The sequence below is a fragment of the Thermobia domestica genome, chromosome 8 (assembly GCF_964235325.1).
Source record: "Thermobia domestica chromosome 8, izTheDome1.hap1.1, whole genome shotgun sequence".
In the NCBI taxonomy this organism is placed as follows: Eukaryota; Metazoa; Arthropoda; class Insecta; order Zygentoma; family Lepismatidae; genus Thermobia; species Thermobia domestica.
The window spans coordinates 278,101,065-278,120,303 of NC_137461.1; the positions used below are offsets into that span (position 1 = coordinate 278,101,065).

General features: G+C 37.4%; 1 protein-coding gene across 1 annotated transcript in view; it reads left to right on the forward strand.

Moving 5' to 3' along the window:
* Nucleotides 1–6,450: 6,450 nt before the first annotated feature.
* Nucleotides 6,451–19,239, forward strand: part of LOC145693648 (MFS-type transporter SLC18B1-like) — a 121,992-nt gene continuing 109,203 nt past the window's right edge. The window contains exon 1 of the mRNA XM_081769852.1: nucleotides 6,451–7,152. Within this exon, the coding sequence (XP_081625978.1) occupies nucleotides 7,045–7,152 (108 nt within the window). The 5' untranslated portion in view covers nucleotides 6,451–7,044. The remainder of the gene's footprint in view (nucleotides 7,153–19,239) is intronic.

Here is a 19,239-nt window from a genome sequence, read left to right on the forward strand (position 1 = left end):
GTGAGAGAGGAGCTTACTGTTTTCACAGGAGTAATTGGTCACTTACAGTCATTTACTGACTTACGTCGCCACAGTAAATAAGAGTGTTGAACCCAGTATTATAATTGACTCCACCGTCTTGTCATGGTGTTCCCCACAGAAAGCATATTATCCTCGTTTTCTACTTAAATCTGGACTTCACTTTTTTCAGTGAGTATACTCACTCTAAACTGAACAATTGGCTTACTAAGGCAAAAGCTATATCTTAATCCAGGAACAGTTTCTGAATATTAAGGTAAGGTCATTGATAAACTCATACATTTATTTGAAACACTCTTTGATAGTCTACAGAGGCTAGTGCGAGTGCCTTAGGTGCCTTAGGATTCGATACCCAGTAGGTGAGCGCTTGGAACTCAAAAAGTGGTCCAAATCTCAGTTTAAACCGTATGGGTCTTATTAAGAGTCGTTTTGATGGATGATTCGTAATATACTAAAGAACTGACTACTACAGGAAACATATGTTAGTCGAACTCTTTAGTATGATACTAATCACGCGTCAGAACGACTCTGCATAAGGCACTGTATCTTGACCTAGGACATCAATATAATCAACCATTCAAATTGATAGTGATTTTTTTCCTTTTTCAAAGCAAACGTATGTCCAATGTAAAACTGATTTGCTCTTCAATCGAAACTAAGCGTACTAAACATAAATTATTTTGTTCATATTTAAAGCACTAGACAGCTCAAGAACGTATTGGGCCTTATGCAGAGTCGTTTAACGTAAAGTTAGCGCCATACTAAGGGTTTGACTAACGCGTGGTTATCAGAAGTATATTCAGAATTTTTGATTATCACGTAGTAGTTGAGTAAGTTAATCACGTGCGACTAACTTAGAGCAGAAGGGCACCCTGGTTTAGCCACAGTAATCTTGTATTATTTGAGAATACAAAGTCAACTCATTACCTGTCTTTCTTCCTTCCTTTCTTTCCAGTCACCTCATTGGGTGAATTAACTATGAAGCAGCGAGTCCTCTTAAAATAGCGGAACTATTTCTTAAATCAACAGTGAGAGACGGATTTTCCAGTTTTCTGAGGGATACTTACAACGGATCGATAAATTATCTTCCCTTATAATTACAACATAACCCTTCTATTGTCATTAATATAACTGACTTACTTATTCTTGCCTGAAATACATCCCTCAGAAATAAATACGTTACTTGATTTCGTAACTATTTAAAAGTTGTTGTGATGTCAAACCACAAAGAAAATACTTCGAATTTCGTCTTTCATTTATTTTCATTTTACAGATTACATATGCACACGTCTATATGTCTGTAGTTGCCACATTAATTTTTTTCAACCGAATTGAGTTGATTTGATTTTGAGTTTAACGTCCCTTTCAGCAGTGAGGCTATATGAGACGGGACCTGTTGATTAACGCGGAATCCAAACCACATGAGCTCCCATCGGGAACCGAACCCGGGTCTCCCACGCCAAAGGCGCCTACGCTAACCGCTTATCCACGAAGGAGCTCTTTTCTCATTCAATGTATTGGGGTTATATAAGTTAACCATATCCATATCAACATATTAGCTGAACTCCAAGCAGACTTTCAATACCAAAAAGTACATCCTCCTTACGTTAGTACAGAACTAATAAGGTACTAACTAAGCACATGACTAACGCTTTATTAAGGATTTCTCTCTGAATACCGCCGATTGTTTCTTTTGTTTGAACGGGCTTTATACTTATATTGCGAGGGAGGTACAACGTTAATTTATGCTTTCCTCAAGTTATTTATGTTTACTACTATTATGTTAGTATGTATGTTATTGTGTATATGGGGGGGGGACACAGTGCTTCAGTGGTAGTGCGGTCCCCTCTAAGTGCGTGGAGTTCCTGTGGTTTGATGCCATCTCCCGCTAACTGGTTTTATAGTGGACAAAACACACCGTGCACATGGGTTTCCTTGATGTTCTGTCCCGTTTCCATCCTTTTTTTTTTTTCGATTCCATTGATATCATCTTCACCGTCTTCCTTAGCACCGCACCGGTGCAAAACAAAATCTATGCTATTGTACGATATTGTTTCGAGAAAATGTTGGCTGACAACTGCAAAACCCCAACAAGATCACAATAGTACTTCTTCTTTGTAGAACTTCTTTGTAGATAGAGCTAGGTTAATAAAATCAGAGTCTGAAATCGACTCCCACTACCCGTTTATTTTTAAAAGTCTTCTATAAGAGCAGTATTTACAGAAAATACTAAGTAAGACTTTTCTCTAATTTGTAACGTAGAAATTAGGTAATTATTGACCGTGAGGCCGAGGATATCATCTCCACAGAGCCTCGAAGCAGGCTAAGCAGACTGGCGAAGGAATCCCCAGTACTCCGAAGCAAGCAGTGAGGGGATTAAAAGTCGCAGAACCCCGAAGCAGGCTAAGCAAGGAGGAAAGTAACAGACAAGAATTCCGAAGCAGACTAAACTCTTTGGGGATAGGTTACTTCTAATGCTCCAAGGCAAGCAGTAGGAAAGACACCAGAGAACTGATATCGGTCGTGTGGTTGCTGTCCAACTTATAGACGTCCAGAGCGGCGGCGGCGGCGCTGCTGTTGTCCTGTCATCATGTGATTTGTAGGAGGTGCTGGAGGTCCGTCGCCTGCTACTCGTATTAACCCCACGTGGTGTGCAGTAAATCCATGTGGTGATGTTTACAAACAAAAGTATATGGCATTGTTTGTATACCGAAGCACGTGGTGCGTTACAATATATATGCTTATGTGTGTATTAATTAGATTAATTTTAAATATATGGGATTAGATCTATCTAATTATTAGGATTAGGAAAATGAAATGAAATGAAATCTGTAAGTTTATCGTCCCACGGTAATGCCGGTTAGGCTAAAGGAGACGGTGATAATGAGAGATGAGTGAAATGGTGGAATGAAGAAAGTGGGAGGAAACGGGAGAACCCCGAGAAAACCCACGAGCACGGTGTTTGTCCACCACAAAGTCCACACGGCGCGAGCTGGGATCGAACCAGGGACCCCAAGCACCGGAGGTGAACGCTCTACCACTGAGCCACCGCGCCCCCTTATTAGGATTAGGAACGGTCTAACAGCAGAATGGTAATCGGTAAGATGCCAACGTTGGTTCTAACGTTTAATTGGCCTCTTTGTCCAGCATGTGTCAGCTAAGTCAATTCCCAACGGAAAAAGTGAAACTTGGGTTGGGAGGGCGAAATGAAAACTGTTGGATAAATCATAATTCTTCGATGGACAACAAAGACTTTAAACTACATTGGGCCAACGAATTCTATAACCAATTTCTAACGATCAGTCAACCTTGGGCCTTCCAAGCATGCTGCTAGAAGGAATAGTAGAAAGAGAAAAAATATCCGACCCGTGCCGACAAATTTCTAAATAGTCGCCGTATAGCGTGGATCAATGAAAACTTCACCCATGGCCCACTGATCCACCATCCACTCTGAGAAACGACCCACTGAAATCAGGACCTACCCTGGCCCATCTGTTCCCTCCGACACACCAGAACTCAACGTCCTCAACTCTGACCATAATCTATGCTCTCCTCCCCGCTGACTAAAGAATTTACACTTGTAATAAAACAAGCATCTGAAATAATCACTAATTGAAGTTCGAATTTCTATGATCAATCACTAAGGCTGTTACAATACCGGTGAATCTGACCTTCACAATATAAATGCTAAAGTGTTTGTAATGGGCCAAGTTACGATGCATTTCAATTTAATAATCATATATAATTATTTTCTTGCTGAATTCCAGATACTGCAGAAACGTAGACAAATTCACCAGTGTTCAGAAGATGCTGTCTATAATGTACTGAGCAGAGTGGATAGTAGTGGGTCAGACTAAGTTGGTGGATTAGAGTGGGTCACGTCCTGTTGACTCACAACCCACTGACCCAAACACAAATCAACCCACGACCACTCCTTCTCTGATAACGACTACTGCTACTATGTGAGGAATATTGAGGCGCTCATTGATGATTTCAGAATACCCCTTACTGGAAGGGTTTGAGAAGGCGAGGTATCGAAGATTTGGTTTTGATTTGAGTTTAGTGTCCCTTTCAGCAGCGAGGGTGTATGAGACGTGAACCTACAGCTTAACATGGGAACCAAATCACATGTGGTTTCCCTAGGAATAGAACCGTGTCCCCCACGGCAAAGATGCATACGCTAACCGCTTAGCCAAGAGGCAGCTTCAGAGTATCAAAGGTGCTCATTTCCCAAGCAACTGGGAGTTGTCTCCCCTCCCCGAATTTACCAATCCGTCCTTCAAATATACCTTTCTCCCCCCCCCCGATCTACAATTTTTAACGATAATTGTATCCTTTCCTAATAATCTCATGGGAGGAGGCACTGTGGATCAGTGGTAGAGTACGTACTTCTGATCCGTGGGGTCCCTGTTTCGATCCCCAGCGAAGTAAGTTTGTGGTAGACGATATCGTGTCAGTGGATTTTCTTCAAGTACTCCCATATCCTCCCATATTCTCATTCCACTAATTCTTCCATCATCATTCGCTGTTTCCCTTAGCCTAAAGGTCATAATGCAGGAGAATGTTATTAAAGGTGGTAAATCATTAATAAATAATATAAATAATAGAACTTTAGGACCTCTATTATTTATATTATTTATTAATGATTTATCACCTGTAATAACATCCTCCCACAAACTATTGTTTGCTGACAATTTAAAAATGTATCGTAGTATCTCCACGGAATTAGACGCTATTTCTTTGCAAAAGCGACATAAATTCTATTTTCCAGTGGTGTGAATCAAACAAATTGCTGTTAAATATTAAAAAATGTAAAGTAGTAGTATACACGAGGAAAATGAACTATGTGCGCAAAGTGTGTATTATTAATCAAACACCAATTGAGAGAGTGGATATTAATCAAACACCAACTGATCTTGGAGTCACTCTGTAGTCAAACCTATCATTCGATATTCATGTCAACAGAGTAGTTGGTGAGGCCTTCAGGAACCTTGGCTTTGTGATGAGATTAGGAAGTGATTTTTCTAACACTAATGTCCTCTAAACACTATACATTGCCTATGTAAGGTCTAAGGTGGAATATGCAAAGATAATACGGGGGTTCTGATAGTAAGAAATATATAAGCATAACCGAAAATATTCAAAATAAATTTGTGCGTTTTTTAACATATAAAGAAACAAGGATATATCCGAAATTTGAGAAGTATTAAGATCTTCGAAGCAAATATTCATTACAATCACTTCAAAGCAGGAGGACTAGTTTCATTTTATCTTTTCTTACATAAAATTATTCATAGTACAGTAGATTCAGAATATTTGTTATCAGAAATCAAACTTTACGTCTCACATAGAGCAACCAGATCCCATAATAGCATATTCCATCTTCCAGCGCAGACATTTTTAGCTATAGACAGAATTTTACTCTAAATAAATAAGGTGTAAATCATGTTATATGTATTTTAAAATATTTTGCTATCGTATTATTATGTAAAGTATATATGTGTGTATTTTAAAGTATATTATCATGATGGAAAACTGTAATTAGGCATCCGCCTGTTGTTTCCTGAAATAAATAAATAATCTTAGGACGTTAAACTTAAGGATTTCATTTCATTTCATTTCCAATAATCTCTTGGGCACAACTTGCACCCTACCTCTGTCGGCACTTCTGCAGAATTGAAAGTAGTGGTGCCAAAATAGTGGTATCCCAGGTTCAGATCGAAAACAAAAACGTCCCGGAAGAAATATCATGTCTCCGAGGTAAAATTCGCACTCCCTGAGCTAACCCTGAGGTCGTAACTCCTCATTAACACCAGTCTAATTATAATTAAAAAAATAATTCAATTTATTACTAATTTCCCACTTTATTATTTAAAGATGCACTGTTTTTCTACTAATTTCAAAGCAAAATTAATTTCCAAAATGTAGAACTTTTCTTTTCGTTTTGCAAACACCAAAACGATCCACAATAAGCCTATTCTATATTCATCTTATTTTTAAATTTTAATAGCTTATTATTTTGTATAGTAATGATCTAGATACACAGAACTTTGACATTGCTACTCAATACAAGGGTGTTGATGAGCAAAAAAACGCTGTCTTTTATACATATTTAAAATCCTGGATCAAGAAAGTTAAAAGAAAAAAAAATGACACTTTGTATTGTCTGTTGAGAGGCACAACACATTTTATGGACCACAATTGGTTCATTTTTGTGGGAGGGGGAAAGACACACACAATGATATCTGCTCCCAATGAAACAGTAACTTCACGAAAAACATGTTTTACATCGTGACCTCAGCTTTATCAATAAATAAAAAAAAATACATAAAGGTCATCCCCGTCTCCTATCTTTAGAGTTAACATGTACTGGTGTACATTTGACCCTTGGTTGATAAACGAAGAAGCCAGTTACATGTACAAATTTTGTGTTATCGTCTTGCTTGGTTTGTGAGTTGCTAAAGAGGGGAGGCAGTCTGCATGTTTGTGTGTGTAGGAGAGTGCAGGGATCGAAGGGGAACTGGACAATTTTTGAACTATGATATTCTTTGAATAAACAACATTTGGTTATCAGTTAGAAAAATGGTCTGAGAGTCGTAGCACAAAGATTTATGATTGAATCATCATTAGAACGGTTTGTCAGTCGGTTGTGCTGACAAATGTGAGTTTCTTCGTACAAATTGTGTTTTAAATCCTATCCATTTAGCAGAAGGGTGTCGTTATATTTTCAGTAGTTAATTAATGCATTCATCTGTGATATTTTAAGAAGTATTGTTTAGAAAAAACACTTCTTTACTTTTAGAACTTTTTTGAGAGTGAATTTATACAAAACTTTAACGAGCAAATGTTTCGTGCTAATTTGTGATTTTTGTTGCTCTGCGAACAAGTTAAAAACATTTTAGAAAAAAATATTTAATGAGTTTTCAGGAATCAGTGGTGCAATAGTAATACGCAAAAAAAGTAGTTTAACTTTGCAAAGACTACTATTGTTTATAAACACCTTGTTCCAAAAGAACTAACGTGGCAATGTCTAGTTTCACCAAACGACAGTGGATGACATTAGTTGTGTTCAGTATATCAGATTTCTGCAACGCAATTTGTGTTTCTTTACAAGCTCCATTTTATCCTGCAGAGGTAAGTATACTAGTATTAGCTGCTTATGCTGAAATTGTAGTGGTTCTAGTAACCTTTGAACAAAACACGTTGTCAGCTGGTGGTTACCCAGTGTGCTTAGACGTGACTTACGTTTACTTTTTTTTTTCTACTTGTTTATTTTTGTATGTTTTTTCAATTTGTTTGTCAAACATTGTGCACCGAGGTTAAAGGGGACGTTATTGATAAAAATTAATTAAATTTTGAAACAAGGGTACTGGAGAATCTAAAAAACACGGAAACTGTGTTGGTTCAACACAAATCCCATTTTGTGCGAACTGGTATCGAACCAGGGATATTACACACCAAAAGTTAGCTCTCTGCCACTGAGGCACAGCGGTTGGAACTATCCATTCCCAAAGCAAGTTTTAGGGTGTTTATTCTAATGTAGCTAGGTAAGGCAGTATAAAAGGATAAACTAGCCAGTTTTTATTTCCTGTGGAACAAAATGGTGTACAAAATACTACAGCTAAGTAACTGGAGTGAAATGGTAGGTTAAGAATTAAAGCAGGAGCTCACCTCAGGTGCACAGGATCCCTGCTTCGATCCCAGCTCGTGCCAAGCGGGCTTTGTGGTGAACAATGTTTGTGGGTTTACTCAGGGATCTCCCGTTTCCTCCCACTTTATTCATTCACCATAACGTGGGACTTAAAGCTGGAAGATTTTCTAGAGTAGGGGCCCATTGGATCCGGATCCCCCCAATACGTCCTAACTCAATATACATTTTTCTGAATAAAGATATACTTGTTTAACAAGGGGGGCGCGGTGGCTCAGTGGTAGAGCGTTCGATCCCAGTGGTTCGGTCCCAGCTCGCGCCGTGTGGATTTTGTGGTGGACAAACACCGTGCTCGTGGATTTTCTCGGGGTTCTCCCGTTCTCTCCCACTTACTTGATTCCACCATTTCACTCATCTCTCATCATCGCAGTCTCCTTTAGCCTAACCGGTCAGTCTTTCCAACCTAAACTCAGTCTTTCACTAAACACAGTCAGGAAACACAATTACTAGCAAAGATGCCGTGCACCTCCTATTAAGAAATACTAGTTCACATGCATTACACATTTTTAGTATTACTTTCATAATTTACGTGCTAAGTTGCAATTGTCTAGTATAAGTAATGGAATTATGTATAATACATGGGCGAAACTTGTAGCAGATTTTCCGAAGATATTCATAACGGGTAATGGTAGACTCTGTTAGTCTAATCATTTGTTCTTCTATATAGTTTTGTTTGCCCCGCATTTTTTTGGGAGTGGTCTTCTTCTCACTTCTCATTTTAACATAAGTTTCAGTCTGAACATCCTTCAATGTTTCTATCAGGTGGAAAATGTTTGGATGGGGAGAGTAAAATTGAGTGTTCAGTTTAGAGTGGAATGCTTCGCAACAGTTAGTACGTTCAGAACTACTATTAAAGTCGGCCCACATTTTGGATGGGAAGTCGCTGTTTGAGAGAATATAGGTCTCAAGTAAATCATAAAAAAAAAAAACATCCAGTTTTTCATGTGTAGGTTTGCGGGATATTAGATCTTCTACGAAGCAGTCTTCAATTTGATCTGCTGGGAGAAGAGGCAGTCCAAACAAGGGTAATAGTTAAGAACAGCTACTTCTCATCTCCCGTGTACGAGGATACATCTTACTGTTGCACTACCTAAACACCCTAAGTACAAGGGCAAGAACTCAGTCTATTACCTACTTCTTAACATCCTAGATAGTCATTGAATAATTCCTGAAAGTATGGCGTTTCTCGTCCTTCCCTAAATGGGAAGTACGGCTCCTTAACTACAACCCAAACGAGGTTTCGAGAAGTGCTCCTAGTTCAGAGTCTTTTGATTTAAAATCATTTGACAGTCCCAAGGGTTGAATTTTTCTCCACTATGACTAACCGAGATGGAATCTGCAGCCCTTTATAGTCGTTTGGGGCCAAACGTAACCAATTGCTTGGTGGATTGCTGTCTCAGTCAACGTATATAATGTTTCGATTGGTGATATTTTTAATTAAGCACAACGCTTCCTAGCATGTCTCAGACAGCTTCGTCGTCTTGTGCCGTGTGGCCTTTGTAGTGGACAAACATCGTGCTCGTGGGTTTTCTCGAGGTTCTCCCGTTTCCTCCCACTTTCTTCATTCCACCATTTCATTCATTTCTCATCTTCACCGTCTCCTTTAGCCTAACCGGCATAACTGTGGGACGTAAAAGTAAAGATTTCATTTTCCATCGCTGGCACACAATGAACTGGTTTCTCGCAAGTGAGTAGCGACACCTGCAGGAACTGTGTGAAAGCAGCCCGGGAATCAACACGGACAGTGAGGGTTCGTAGTATTGGGAATCAACTCGGCTCGTATCGTTGGACAAATTTGTCGAATACGGGAATCAATTCGTACACTACCAAAACCCCAAGGGACGCAAAACGGCAGAAGCGAATTAGATAATCCATATTGGGGGAGGGGGGGGATAAAATTAGGCCAAAGGACATAGTCTGAAGGTTCAAATTTCGAAATGAGACAATAAATGCCTTACCCCCATATATATATATAATTATATATATATAAATATATATATATATATATATATATATATATATATATATATATATATATATATATATATATATAATAGGTATATATGACATCTGTAATAAATAAGAGATTTATTAATTTAATAAATCTACCGACAATAACTATGCACATATATATTGTCTGACATACACACACCCCACTAAACCTTTCTGAACGTGTTTTAATGTTGTACTCACTCTTGTCCCCGTAGCTCTCTAAGGTTTATTTAGTTAATAATTCGGCTCGAGCGATAGCCATGATCACAAGCATATGTTAATTTTTCCACTCATATTGAAAGCTTCCACTTTTTATTAATACATACAGGTTGCGAAAAGAAACCTACTTCAGTTTTGTGAAAACCACTAAAATTATCAGTTAAACCGGGCTTTTTTTTTTTTCTTAAGAAAATCTAGATATTAGCCTATCAAATAAGAAATGGATTGTTGCTGGTCCCGATTTCTCACATCAAGGTCAAATCGAAGGCCAAATATTTAAAATATCTCAATTCAAATTTCGAGCTTGTGCTTCTACTTCCCGCTAAAGCTGTGCTCATCACGACTTTTTTCTCTCCAAATATCGATTCCGTGATGGGCACAGAAAGTCAACACTTAAAAATTACTTTACTGCTAGGTTGAAGATGAGTTGATTCACTATGGGCTACGTTATTCAAATAAAGTAAAACATTACACTGAAGTTTTTCAGACAACATTAATTGCGTGTACAGCAAACTGTACAGCGAAAAGATGAAAAAATGAAGGGTTAACTTAAAAAAAAAAAAAAAAAAAAAAAAAAAAACGCTTCAGTTCAAATGCTTATACAGACACGGACAATGACACGGAGAACCAGTCGTATTAACAAATGCTGAAACAAATCTTGAATTATTCGCTCATTCATCTAAAAATCACCTTCATTAACATGTCTGCTCATTAGGAGCGTATCCCCCAGCGTGTACGTTAACATATACTTACGAGAGAATACCTATATTTCAGATTTTGAGTGCAGTTTCAAAAGTTCATTTCCGTAAACTGTAAAAGCAGTGATTACTATGCTAATTATCACAAATTAAATGCAACTTTTGAGTTGCATACACACAACCTACTAGGGAATGAAGACCATGTGCTAAAAAAGAGTACACTGGAAAATGAAATAACATGTTATAACAAAATTTAAAATAAGATGATAATCGATACAAATATAGAGGATGAATATGACATATCCGAACTTTGCCAAGTATGGTGGAAGAAGCTATTTGTTTACTTCTTCTTGGCCAATGGCTTTGTTATACGCAATTAGTACATTCAAATTCACAAACGATGACGAACTGAAGGGTACGAAGGTACAGTTGCAAGTAACAACCGTAGTCATAATAATATAGTTCTACTAAACAACGTTGAAAATAGTGGGTAATTAGGTGGTAAGTAGAAATGACCAAAACTAAACAGTTTACATCGATCATTTCGAAATACAGCTAGAAGATTAAATTTACAAGAAATAACAAAAATCAGTGAAATTTGGAGTTATACTAAGCATAGTTTGAGGGGGAAAACGAGCATCCCCGGTGGGGATACTTCAGCTGACTTCTTTGGGGGGGGACAAAATGTGATTGAGGGGGAAAATCCCCCTCATCCCCCCGGTAATTCGCACCCTGCATATGATTAATGAACACAAATGATTGCGAAGTTTTTCTTTTGTGCCCACAGGGATCAAACCTGGAAGCGCGTACATCAAAGGCGCACGCGTTAGCCACTAGACGAACGGACAGGTAGGTATATATATATCGTCTTTACCATAGGCTCTGCTCTTTTAACTTGATTCAAGGGTGAAGGCAGCGCCAACTCTACCATATGTGCAACACGTTCATTTGCACGATGATGTGGCAAGTTTCGAGGAGCGTCAAAATCTGTCATAACTATATTATTTGAAATAAAGTTTTTTTTTTTAACAGACTTAATAATGATGGTACTTAGAATTACTAAGCTGGCCTATTTAAATACTACATTCATAAATCATGTTTACGTCACATTAGTTTAATTTTACATGGACAGTACTAAAGAAAATGGTCAAACATATCCCAGCATGAATTGTTTGATTGTTGTCAAATACAAGAATTCAATTCTCGAACAGTAGCAAACACATGTTACATTCGGTTAGTTATCACAATTTCGATATGAAAAGTAGTTTTGTCTTTGTCACAAACAAGTTCCTTATTATTGAAGGTGGAAACAAGTTTTTTTTTTTTTTTAATTTAACAGATGTTGAAGGAAAATTAAGAAATAAAGATAAAAGAGCTAGTTGCACTGGAATTCCAAACTGATATATTGAGATTGAAGCTCGATCCATTTTTCCTCTGCAGCTGTGTTTACTTTATTTTTCAAACAGGTTTTTATTTAAAGAAAAAATAGGCACAAACGAGATTGTAGCCCAATTTGTAGTGTTTAGGTCTTTCTGAGTGCGAGTGCTTTTCCCTCCCCTTCGTTGTTCATGATGGGGTAGCATACTTAAAAAATCGTGGCTTTTAAGATTTGTTGTTTCTGAACAAAGAGAGAGGGCGGCAAATTATGCCAGCATGGGGCGACAAATTGCCTAGGGCCGGCCTGGGTGAAAGTCAAATCAATAGTGGAATTGCGAATGGAGTTACTATCGCCTACAACTAACCTGTTTCGTCGTCTTGTTTTACGATACTAACACTGCCCATCTTACCATAAACGATTCTATGAAGTTTATGAATTACTATGCAAATAGATCGGTCAGATTAGGAAAATTTTGCAATCATCAGCGTGAAGTCAGGTTCCAAAAAGAAACATTTAAGTGATACTTTATATACCTAAATATTTTAAAATTTTGTGTATTTTATGCCAGTTTCTTGCCAGACTCTGTGAATGAACCTATTGCACGTATACCGTAGAGCCGGCCTGGCTGCATTAACCTAAGAAAGTCCTATACATATAAAATGTGATTATTACATTTTATATGTATATGTATAAAAGATACATATATATTTATATATATGTAAAATTGTGATTATTACATCATCTCTCAAGGAGGCTCAGTGGTGAGCGAACACCGTGTGCGTGGGTTTTCTCGGGGTTCTCTTATTTTCTTCATCTCCACCCTTTCATTCATTTGTCATCATCACCACCTCCTTTAACCTAGCCGGCATAACTGTGGGACGTAAAACTCAACGATTTGATTTTATTTTACATTAGCTCTTAGCGTTTACTTAGCTTTTCAAGAGTTTTTTTTTTTCGGTATCATACAGTATATTCAGTTTTCAGTATCATTTGGGATTTCTATTTTAGAAATTTTCGGTATATCGATACTTTTCAGTATTCACCAAAAAATAAATAAATAAATAAATAAATAAAATAAATAAATAAATAAATAAAAGAACGAAAGTGGGTATTTAAATACAGATTCCGAACACTGTTGTAAAGTACTAAAGATAAGCTATTCGAGCTGAGAGATACAAATGAAGCGTTACGTGTCTGACTGCAAGATATTTTCCCCAGAGAATTCAGTATGATTGCCAAGTTTGTTCTTACTCTAAGTAATCCCAAGGTCAATTCTCTTGCTCCCCGTTTCAACTTCGTCGCTATTTCTAGTGATATTTACACGAAATGGACATTATATCACAGCTATGCTGTTGGTATATCACTTCATTTTACATATTTCGCAATTTACGTCTTTAAAAAAAAAAACTAATTAAACTTCATGGTTATGTAATGCTTTTGAAAAATAGACTCCGAACAATAATAATAAAGCATTTTGTTAAGGCAAATTGCTATTTTACGCCAAGCGGAAATGAAACTATTAGTTGCAATACATAGACACGAGAAATAGCTCACATTATTATGAGATACAGAATAAACTAATTGCAGGGGGAAAATGTGCTGACGTATGCGTTGGCGTCAGAGAAATTCAAGCTCGAGGTAGCTGGTTTTTACAACGAGGTCAGTAAGGATGATTGTGGGAATTGTGTAAATTAAGAACTGTCAAAATATTGGAACAACTGGGAAAACGTTGCTTATTGTTTTATATATATATATATATATATATATATATATATATATATATATATATATATATATATATATATATACAGTGGCGTATTTAGGGGGCTTCCGGGCTTAAGCCCCCCGAAATCTTACTTACTATAGTAAAGTATATGAAATATCTTGCAGAATTTTCACATTTTCAGGCAATCCCCCCCAAACAAAATCGTAAATGCGCCATTATATACAGGGTGGTTCAGTAATGTTGGACAGCCCTGAATAAATCGAAAACCAGAAGAGATATTAGCAAGAGTTTGGTGAATCCAGATACTTGTGAAAGGGGGACGTCTTTTGAGGTACCACACAATGTTACCAGGTCAACAGTGTTGCCAGCTCAGTACAAAGTTGTATTTTTTTAAATGGAACATATAGAAGTTTATGCCATCAAAAGAATTAGTACAGAATGTGAATACTAACAAGCGAAACAGCACCTGTCAGTGTTGCCAAATAAGGAAGTTATAAAGCTTCAAAGATCAAGAAATTAAAGTGTCCGTAGAGCAAAACTAGCAAAAAGGCAAGAAAAATAATACTACGGAATGAAAAGGAGTAACCGAAAGAGTAAACCAAAGAACGCACAGCATCCAGTGAGTAACAGGGTTGCCACAGTAAAGGGGGGAAAAATTGAAAATTTTGCAGTTGCTATAGAAGGAAAAGTGCCCATATGACATAATGCTGGAAACACCATAGAAAGTCTATGTAAGATTCAGGAATGCTAATAGCGTTTGTTCGAAAGCGATATCTCTAACCGTTTTCGAGATACACCAAAAGTGTGCGGGGTTTGCAACACTGCATAATTGATTTGACGATTAGACCCGTGTAGTTCTTACATTTTGTTGGGCGTATCATTTTCATTACTCGTTCCTGTAGTTTGGAGGGCGAGGGAATTATTATGCAGTGTTGCAAACTCCGCACACCTTTGGTGTATCTCGGAAACGGTTAGAGATATTGATTTCGAACAAACGCTATTAGGATTCCTGAATTTTACATGAACTTTCTATGGTGTTTCCAGCATTATGTCATATGGGCACTTTTCCTCCTATAGCAACTGCAAAATTTTCAATTTTTTCCCCCTTTGCTGTGGCAACCCTGTTACTCACTGGATGCTGTGCGTTCTTTGGTTTACTCTTTCGGTTACTCCTTTTCATTCCGTAGTATTATTTTTCTTGCCTTTTTGCTAGTTTTGCTCTACGGACACTTTAATTTCTTGATCTTTGAAGCTTTATAACTTCCTTATTTGGCAACACTGACAGGTGCGGTTTCGCTTGTTAGTATTCACATTCTGTTCTAATTCTTTTGATGGCATAAACTTCTATATGTTCCATTTAAAAAAATACAACTTTGTACTGAGCTGGCAACACTGTTGACCTGGTAACATTGTGTGGTACCTCAAAAGACGTCCCCCTTTCACAAGTATCTGGATTCACCAAACTCTTGCTAATATCTCTTCTGGTTTTCGATTTATTCAGGGCTGTCCAACATTACTGAACCACCCTGTATATATATATATATATATATATATATATATAATATTGCTGCTAGGGATATAATGGGACGTGTGTCCACTTGCGTATCATGCGCGCTGACTACGTGGGTGCTCTCGGAGTTTAGCTCCCACACAAATAATTTTGTGGATGCGCCGCACCCACAAGAATTTTAGTTTGCTAGAAACAAAATAAAACAAGTATTTCTCACTTGCCATTATCAAAAAGTAATAAGCAATTAAAATATTAAGATGGAGGTTAAAATTTCTAATCTCTAAAATCCAATTGCTTATTTCAAATGTGTTTGTGCAAAGGCAACCAAGCAGTACACTCCCTTCTTCCTTGCCTGTCTCTGGTCTAGTCACAGACACTCCGGACAAGAAAAAAATGGAGCTATATTGTGAATACAATCGAGCACAACCGTTATGATAAAATATTTTAAGTAAAAGGAAATATATATATAAAAATTTGGAGACTGTCCTGAAAACATGTAACACGTTCCGCCATTGATATGAACCCACATACATTTTGGAAAGTCGGCGCCGTTGTTGCATATACGGTGTGTTTTTGAAAAGGGTGTAGCGTATACCCAGCAAATTCTAATATTACCTCACTGCTTACTCTCGGTCGAAAAAGTGTAACAACTTTTACAGGCCAGCCATCTTAAGTGAGGTATTTCCTGGGTTTCCCTCATTCACACCAGGCAAATGTCGGGATGGTACCTGACGATGGTCCCAGGCCGCTTCCTTCCCTCCCCCTTCCTTTCTTCCTTCCCTTTCATCGGATCGAGTGCTCGTCGAGGAACGTCATGCCTCATATACGTGACGGGCTAAATGGCCTCTGATGCCGACAGCCCAGAAATCTAATTCCTAATTCCCTCACTGCGTGTTGCTACCGGAAAGTCCTTGATATTACATCTCTTAGTCAATAACAAGAAATTTCCTCCTAATGTGTATTTTTAAATTAAAGTTGCAGGTTTTAGTGCCACCAAGCTAATGTGTTAGAATTTTAGCAAGACAAGTTAACGGTACAAGTGACATGTACTGTAAAATAAAGTCATCGAAACTTTTTTCGAGAAAGAGGGAACAAATAAATAAATATCGTAAAATCCCTTGAACCCATTGATGGCAATAATGCTTCTGTTGAGAGGAGTCTAATCAGGCTTTGTTGGGAGAGGTCAAAGGTTTTACGGGTAGTTCCAATAATACAAGACATTATATAGTATGGGACGGGCGTTATTCTACAACCAAAATAAAAAGTAATTTTTAAGTATTGACACCTACATTCTCACGAAAGATTATAAAATTAGAAGTTGTTTTTTATTAGAAAAGAAATAGTACAGATGATAAGCTCGAATCTTTAGTCTATATCAAATATTTCTTTGCTAGACAATTACTGTTTTATTAAAAAAATGTAGAAATGGATGTCGAATTATGAAGTTCAGGGGATCCGGACCCAGTGGATCCCTCGTGGATGCGCCGCTGGATCTAATACTATAAAGGATAGCTCTATATCATTTGACCTACTTTACAGTAATCTAAAGGACATAATAACGGGACGGTAAACTGAAAACTTTCATTTCATTTACATTGTGGTTGAGTTTAACGTAGTCCGCCACAATGTAGATTTGAAGGGGAGGTAATAACATGACATCATTAAGGTGGATCGCTAGGTGTTCTCCTAGGATCTTATAAAATAGAGGATCTGCCCTTACAACAAAATCCTGAAGCCATACGTCACATTTTCGCCACCCCTACTCTGCCCACTCCGCCCAATAGGATCGCAATGTTTTGAGCCAACAATCATGGCGGAAACGAAAGTAGCCAATCAGACGATGGCAGAAACGAGAGCAGCCAATCAGACATGCCTGTGCTCGGTTGTTTTTTGGCTTCATCGATTTAATAGGATGAAGATACATATGGACAGATCCTCTATTTATAACATCCTTGGTGTTCTATGCTAAAACACTGCTTGAACAGAGTGGCGTTGCCAGATAGTGTCAAATGTTTACTGATGCCAGATAATAAAGAAAGTAATCATGGAATCCTGTTTGGATACTTACTGCAGAAATTAGTTTTCCATCTTTACCGCAATTGCGGTAAAAGATCGAAAGCCAAGTTCTGCTTCTTCAACTGCAACGCTAAAGTTTATTCAAGGAACGTTCAGTACCTCATGTAAACAAATACACGTGGTGATTGTTTCATTTTATTGGTTAAAGAGCCTTGGAACATCCATGCGGCAGAAGAAAATAGTCCACTGTCAAGTAAGCTGTTTTTCAATGTTTTTGTTGCTTATAAGGCTCATTATCAGAAATGCAATTTCCTTACAGTTAAATAACAGAAACAACATTGTATCTAAGAACTAAATTGAATTAATGCAATAAAAGAGAATACGCATGCGTAGAAGGTGGCTTTGGCCAATCTTACGCGCGAATCACAGTTTACAGTATGGCCGCGTGAGGGAAGTATGTAAAACACGGATAGGATACAAGCATGTGCTTCTCGAAAGAAGCGCTGACCGATAGCCAATTATCCGATGGCTGGCGGAGTAATACCATTCTGCAATGTTTACATCTGGATCAGAAGGTTCGTTGAATGAACTTTAGAATCCCGGAATTTTCTTATTGTGACTACCACAGTATACGTACAAATTTGGCAACAACGCATTATGGCGTTCTGCGCAAGTTTCTTCTCAAAACCTATTTCCTTAAACGTAAATTAATATTTAAGTAAAATGTGAAACATAACACGAAAAAGATCAAACAATCTTCGTAACAAGATCGTCACTTTAAAATACTTTCCACATACAAATAAACATTTCATAAAAGTGGGCACTTCTAGCAAAATCTAACAGCAAGTGCCATCTTATGTGCTCATTGGAAAACGAATCGAATATTTTATTCTATTTCTTGCCTTTTACGATATCAAAAGACACAACCAAATCAGTCTTGTGTTGTAGTTGAAGCATAGCTCTATCTTATAGAACAATATTTATAATATGTAACGTTTCATTGCGTAGTAGTTAGAGAATGAGCTAAAATACGTACTGACTTCCGGGTGGTGATCCACCTTAACATTTCAATTATTTTAAAAGAAAATATACAACAGTTTCTCCATGCAAATTTATAGACTTAAAAGAAAAGATTACCTAGATAGGTAATCACCGTTACGTCTCGGTTGTCGGCCTACTAAAATTAATTCAGTGTTTAGATTTGAATGTGGTCGGGCTAAGCTTACCAGATCTAGTTTTAAAGTTGTACTTTTAAATTTTCCCATAAACTTTTTTGTTCCGATCTTTTAGAAGTAAATAAAAGACATAAGAATTCTGGATACTATTAAAAGATTTTTAAAAGTTAATGAAAAAACAGTGGAATTGATTTCTCATACAATGTTAGCAATGCAACCCACACGTTGTAACTGACACGATAAAAACGCAGCCTGTTACATTTTCTCTGAATACTCTCTCGCAGACACCCCAACCTTATGTTCAAGAATAAAGAATATTTTGGTTTCATAGCCTTCAATGTCAACACCCTTTCTATCAATCGATGCCAGGATACACTGATGCCAGGAACAAAGCTACTTTGAAAGCTACTTTTAAGCAGAACTCAAAGTGGTTGTTAGTTTCAATACGTCCTGCAAAGTTTCTCTGGAAGTCAACGGCGCAGACTTTACAAAATTTATGTGGGTGCATATCAATGGCCAGACGTGTTACATGTTTTTGAGAGAAGTCTCGATATTTTTTTTGATTGATATCCTTACAGTTAAAATCTTTTATGAACACTCATAAAGGGCTGTGCTCTATTCTATTCACAACATAGTTTTTTTTTTTTTTATTGTGGGGACTGAATTTAACTAGGCCGAAACAGGCAAGGAATGCGGGAGTGTGGTGGGATGCGCACGAGACAAGATTTGTTGCTGTCTCGTCTCGAAAATGTGCTGTAAAAGTGAAGTCTCGACTCGAAAAATATATATTTCTCGATTG